A 7,210-nucleotide genomic window follows, 5' to 3' on the forward strand; every position below is an offset into this window, starting at 1 on the left:
AATAAATAAAATAACATAATGATAAAATAATATATGCAATATTTACACAATCGACCTGAGGATCTCTGAGCTCACTCTATCCCCCACGTGTGAGGGGTAGAGCAGAGCTCAAGAGATCCCAGCGCATCCCTCTCTCCGCATCACTGGTATTGTAATTTTTAAAAATAAATATTTGTCTAAAGCCGTCTTACTTCACACCTAACCAGCGGAACGTCTCTCCCCATTCCAATAATCAAATGGCGTTAGCTACATGTTATCAACTACAATAATAAGGTGTAGATAGTTGACAGTAGATTACTGATTGAAGAAGATAGTTGGGGGGATACGATCAGTAAAAACAACACGAATAAACAAAAATTTGATTTTTTTATACCGACGTTTCAACCTGAGTATCAGGTCTTCATCAGGGTTTTCAACCTGATTCAGTTTTAGTCAAGATTCCACGTTGAAAACTCTGATGAAAACCTGATACTCAAGTCGAAACGTTGACATAAATAAATAATTTTTGTTTATTTATCATATTTTTGCTGACCGCACCCCCGACCATCTTCTCCAATCAATTAACTACAATAATCGGACCCTGCAACTAACCTTATAATCTCACAAGGCAATCAAAGGCAATATCTTACTGATGTATATATATCATGTAATATATATTCATGTATCAACCAAATATAAAAATAAAGGAGGTTGCGAAAAAAAATTAAATATTTTAACATATAATTTAACATAAATTTTTTATTTTATTTTGTTTGTCACTTCTTGCAATAGTACAATGAATTATAGTTTTAGTTAAGGTGAATAATTTTGTTAATTTGTTTTCGAGTGAAGGATTTATGTTTTATTCAAAAATAAATAATTGACGGTAATACTAATAATAATAGTAAAAATAATAAATGCATTTATTATTTTTACTATTATTTTAATTGTTAAATAGAAACTATTTTTTGTTGAATTTAGATGGTTAATTATTGAAAAAATACGGTTAAGATAATAGTAAAAATAATAAATGCATTTATTATTTTTACTATTATTTTAATTGTTAAATAGAAACTATTTTTTGTTGAATTTAGATGGTTAATTATTGAAAAAATACGGTTAAGATAATAGTAAAAATAATAAAAATACACTGTATTTTCTATAATTATTAAAATTACCTTGATAAGGCTGGCCGCTATCGACGAACATGGTGACACGACTGTCTTCAAACATCTGTCGTGCACAACAAAGTTACACACTGAAAAAAAAGAAAAGAAAAATTTATTGATATAAAAGAAACAACAATAAACAATTAGAATTTAATTATTAATTTTAAATTTAATCAATTAATTCGTATCATAGAAACGATTATAGAAGAATAATCAACCTAAGGTATTACACTCGTACCTTACGTTTGCGTATGAACATTTCTTTAAACTTTGAATCTATTTGTAAAATTTATTTATTATTTTTATTTAGGTAACTTAATCATTTTAGGGGCGCGGTATCCATGGGGTAAAGCGCGTGGCTACTAACTCCAAGGACCCTAGTTCGAATCCGATTGGGTAGAAAATTGTTTTCTGTTACACTGTAGCCTTGAGTCAACTCCTGTGGGTTCTGGAGCCCTCCTAGGGTCCTCCCAGCCTCTTAAATTGGGTTCCCTTAATTGGGTAAAAAATTGGAGGTCGAGCATGATTCTGACCAAATCACCTTCTTGCACAACCGTTGGTTTAGTGACAGTACTTTCTTACAAAGTACTGAACCCCTGATCTCTTCATGGGTTGTAGCGGTACAGATTTTTATTTTAATAATTTTTTTATTTTAAACTTGTAATTCGTATGTAAAGTGGTGTTATGATGAGCAGATAGTTGAACGTGGATTACATATATATCAGGAGAAGATGGTTGGGGGTGCGGTCAGAGAATAACACGAATAAGTGAAAAAACTTATTTATTGGTGCCAACCTTTCGGCCAAAATTTCTAGCCTTCATCAGGGTTCTTGGAATGAGGGTTCTTGGAATGAGGTTGAGAATCCAAGAGGTGCTTTTCGAAATATTTAACAAAGGGCTTGCTAACAGAAAAATTTTCCTTAACAAAGGAAATAGTGCGCTCAAATTTGTAACATTAGGGCAAAAACAGATCTTAAGATACCCATAAAAATAAAAAAGATGATTCATAACATTAAGTCAGTTAAAATTTAACATTGTATTTACCAGAACTGTAATATATATTTTTTTAATAATGGAAGAAGATAGTTGACCGTATGAAGTAGATGGGAGGATAGTCAGGGTGGCGAACAATAAAGGTTTCAAAATGGTAACAAAAAACTAAGTATTGTTAACCAACATTTCGCCCCACTTTGAAAGGCTTCGTGAGGGCTGTCTGATTGAAGAAGAGATGACAAAGTGTCATGACTGACAAGTAATGAGTGAAATGACTGTCTATGTCATCTCTCATCTGACGTCATCTCTCAACTGACGTTGCCATCAGAATGTAATTCTTATCAGCCCTTACGAAGCGCTGCAAAGTGGGGCGAAACGTTTGTTAATAATAAATAGTTTTTGTTAATATATTGACACCTTTATTGACCGGTGTATAGCCACGGACTATCTTCTTCCTCCAATGTTCAAACTGGATTATTTTAAACGTATTTTAATATTATTCCTTATTCATAATATATTATATAAACTAATAAAAGTTGCTATTTTTTTTTTATCATTAAAAGTTATAGAGAAACCAGCCAAACAATAAACAACTTTTTAAATTATTTATTTTAACGTATTTTTTAATGATAGACACAGACATAATTATTATCAAAGCCAAAACAAACATTAAACAGTTTACATTATACGGTATATCGCGGCTGTGGCAGATTATTATTTTCTGTGGGTTCCAGGGTCCTTTAGTATTTTTCATGAAGGGGTTAATTAATAATAATAATTAATAAGGGGTTAATAGGTTAACTTTACAATTGGGTAAAAATCTGGCGGTCTAGCCTGATCCCGACTAAGTTTAGTAACAGTACTTCTCTACAAAGTACTAAGTACTAAGTCACTAACTCTTCATGCGTTCTAGCGGTACAGATTTAATTTTGAACAGAGTATATTAAATATTAAAATAAACAAGCCGTAGAGAAATTTTACGTGTGTTTAAGAAGGTATGGGAAGCTTCGAAACAGAACATATTAGGGTGAGGCATAGCGTTATCTACAGAGAACCATCCTATTCTAATCATGGGTCTGGAGAAATAAAAGTCAACTACCCAGATCAGATTTAAACCGGCGCCGCTGCAGCAACGAAATTTGCTAAAAAAAATTGATTTATTATTAATTTTCATTTGCTAAATTTATATTCATATGTGAATATCATAAAAATTACTAAAAAAACCTATATCTCGAGAACTATTGGACGTCAATAGCTCTTTTAGGGCTAATATTTCAGCAAATTTACTCTTCTTTAAATAATGCTCTTTTAGATTTTCTAGTGTTGTTGGTAGTTTTTAAGATATAGAGCTGCGAATGAAAAATTAATGTTTTGAAACAGCCGCCATTTTTTATTTCCCCTAACTATACTTGGCAGACTCATCAATTTTGACTAGTAATTATACATATTTTTCATTAAAGTAATAAATAATTGGGGTTAGATAACTGCCTTTTTTTTCTTCCCGGCTCTTGTACTAATAGACAGTTTGTCGACTGATATCTAACTTCTTTAGCGCACAGTATGTCCGATTTTGAATAAAGGAACCCTTTTTAAAATATATTCACTCGGCAAAGTCTGAAAACTGTATTTGATGATGTATTTAGTAATTGTTCTTCTCATACTGAAAGGAATATTATTTTCCATAGAAAACTACTCTTTTCTTTACACAACAGTTTTTTTTTTAAACATAATACAACATCATACATAGTATATATATCAACAACAATTTCAATAAATGTCGAAAAAAAATAACAATGGAAAATAAGACTGTAAACATAAATTAAAGTATTGGAAGAAGGTAGTTGACCGTATGAAGTAGATTGTTGGAAGATTGTCCGAGTGGTGGTCAATAAAGGTGTCAAAATAGTAAAAGAAAACTATTTAGTAGGGGTATTCATGATCTATGTTAAAGCGTGTTAAATGGAAAAACTCGTGTTAAATCGAAAAAAATTGCCTTCTTTTGTCGTGGTAAAACGAAATAACATTTAACATGGCTGAGAGTCTGTTACTTGGTCAGTTAAATCGAGAATGACGTCACACAATAGACCAGTTGAGATTGCCGCCATATTAGTTGTTGTGACTTTCAATACAGTTGTCAATTAGCTCATCTTCATTCTCTTCTTCACAAGTTTGAAGATCAATAAGATACTCATAAGCTAAACTTTCACACAAATTCCACTTTTCACTCACTCTAGGCATGTTTTAATTAATTACTTAAATCAAAACTGAAGTAAACAATAACATGAGGGTCTGGAAGGAAGGTTATAAACATAAAGGCTTATACAACAAGTTGCTGAGAAATCCGCTAGGGGCTCTTATGCATTTAACGTTTAACATGACTTCAAATAGGGCTGCTCACAATCCTATAGTTATAACATTTAACATAGTAAAACATATAACATTTAACACAACATCATGAATACCCCTATTGTTAACCAACGTTACTCCCTAATTCGTCAGGGCGAAATGGAAAACAAGATACAAAAATTGTAAGAACTGACATACTATTATAATAAATGTACAGAGAAAATACGAAAGTATGTAAAAAATAAATAAATAATTTTTTATTTTGTTTATAAAATATATTAAAGAAATAATAATACTTTAAGGAAGAATACAGATAGCAGGACTAAAAACCAGTTACTAATAAATACAGCCAGGTGTGATAACATTCTAAATACAGAACTAGTGTAATAAATTATGTAAAAATATCTGTTAGAACTAGTTATAAATATGGTAAAGAGGTAGGTGTAAAAAGGCAAACAGAAGGTGAAATAAATATGGTAAAGGTGAGGTATATTAGCAAGTAAAAAAAAATTAAGAAAATTAATAAAAATAATAAATAATATAGATAGGTCTACCTAGTCAGATTGAAACAAAGATGACAACTGCCATTTCGGGCATCCTTTCTCAGGTATAAAATTTCTCCAATTCTTGCTAACCCTCAAAAAGAATAATAATTTTTTTTATATATAGATAGGTATAATAAATAGATTTTTTTATAATATGTACCCTATACGTAGTAACCCCCTTTTTGAGGGTTAGCGAAGAAGTAAGGAATACCTTATGGATATTTACTTTAATATTTTGTCGATTCTTACAATGGTTGTATCTTGTTTTCCATTTAGCCCTGACGAAGAAAAGTGAGGCGAAACATTGGTTAAAAAATAAATAGCTTTCTTTTGATATTTTGATACCTTTATTGACCGCCACCCGGACAATCTTCCTACAATAAATAAAAGTAAATATTTATATGAGGCTCAGTGGTTAAGACTCAGTCTTACCAATTTGATGTCTATTGGTGGTGCTGGCTCGAATCCGGCCTGGGACGTCGACTTTTTTCATTGAGTGGCGGTCCCACAAAATACAGATCTTTGACCCCCAACCATGATTAGGCAGTATAGGACTCCAATGGGAGTCTTGGACGAAAAAAAAAAAATTTATACACTCATACCTATTTTTTAGGAACTTGTAGGCCCTCTTTTATTTCGTATTACTTATAATATTCGTTGCTTCATTGACCCAACCAATTTATTTGTCACTTCTGTGGGATCCGCTTCCATTCCACCAGTAAAGTGGCTTATATCTCGTCTTTGTCTTTCCCCCTTCTCCTTACTTGACGTTTAATTTCATCCCATAAATGTCTTATTTGACTGAGGAGGTGTATTTAGTAACTTGAGTGCATTATATAAATATACAAAAACAAAAAGTCTAGAAATAATCGTAATACAGACAGAGACAGTACGTATCAGAGTAATAATCGGCTAAAACTGCTTTGATTCAGGTTGTAGGTATTTTTAGACTGTTATTAAATGAGCAACTGTATATACTACTGTTTAAAAACGTCCTTGAGATTTAACTTCTAGTTATTTAACTACTAGTTAATGCTTAATAAAGATTTCTCTATACTAACTTCGATTATATATAATAAAATGACTACAGAAATCTATGACTAAGTTATTAATAGGAGAAGATGGTCGGGGGGTGCAGTCAGCAGAAAAAACACAAATAAACAAACGAATAATTTATTTGTTCGACGTTTCGACCTGATTTTCAGGTCTTCATCAGGGCTATAAAAACAAAAAGACAAGAACCATCATTCAGAGAGGAAAAAAAAAATAAATTAATACAAATATATAAAATAAAAGAAATAATAGACCAAAATGTCCTTTATATTTCCAAATTTTAGTCTATTATTTATTTTATTTTATATATTTGTATTAATTTATTTTTATTATTAATATTTTTTTTCCTCTCTGAATGATGGTTGTTGTTTTTTTTGTTTTTATAGCCCTGATGAAGACCTGAAAATCAGGCCGAAACGTCAGCACAAATGAATAATCCGTTTGTTTATTTGTGTTTTTTCTGCTGACCGCACCCCCTCCCCTGCCCCCCTCCCATCTTCTCCTATTATATATCTTCGCTCAACTATCTTCACACGACACTATCATCAAATTACATATTTACATAACATCATATAATATTTAGTCAATGTTATGTATATGTTCAGGGTTTTTTTTTTATTGTAATTCACTGATTTATAAATGGAATGAAAAATAGTTTATTATTCTGTTTCTAGTTCCTTTTTAGAACAATTGCAAAGGTAATTTTAATTTTATAATGACATATATTGGCCAAACACAGTGTGGCCACACTTAATTATAACTTGTATTAAGATGGTAGATAAATAATTTTAAATACAAAGAAGAAAGAAATAATAAACTAACAACTGAACTGCCTTGATGAAGCTCAACGAAGTGAGGCGAAACGTCGGAAAATCAGGATCGCAAACCTGACCATCTTCATAATTTGAAATTATACAGTGAACTATTTATGCATATAAATGCATTTTATTCAATCATTCATATATAAAGATTTATAATCCACATACAAGACTGAAACGACAAGAAACTGCTCGTAGATTCTGATTGCTATCCCATTCACTACAAAAAATTAGTATACACTACAATAATCAGACCAATTTGGACATATGGAATTGAGCTCTGGGGCTCCACCAAACCATCAAATTC

General features: G+C 31.2%; 1 protein-coding gene across 5 annotated transcripts in view; it reads right to left on the minus strand.

Moving 5' to 3' along the window:
• The window catches only part of LOC106684315 (diacylglycerol kinase theta), a 205,718-nt gene that overhangs the window by 120,955 nt on the left and 77,553 nt on the right, over positions 1-7,210 (minus strand). For all 5 annotated transcript variants that reach the window (XM_014426312.3, XM_014426311.3, XM_067051013.1 and 2 more), the window contains exon 2: positions 1,158-1,237. In XM_014426312.3, the coding sequence (XP_014281798.1) occupies positions 1,158-1,237 (80 nt within the window). The remainder of the gene's footprint in view (positions 1-1,157; positions 1,238-7,210) is intronic.

Source organism: Halyomorpha halys, unplaced genomic scaffold, assembly GCF_000696795.3.
Source record: "Halyomorpha halys isolate HHAL.00 unplaced genomic scaffold, Hhal_1.1 Scaffold570.1, whole genome shotgun sequence".
In the NCBI taxonomy this organism is placed as follows: domain Eukaryota; kingdom Metazoa; phylum Arthropoda; class Insecta; order Hemiptera; family Pentatomidae; genus Halyomorpha; species Halyomorpha halys.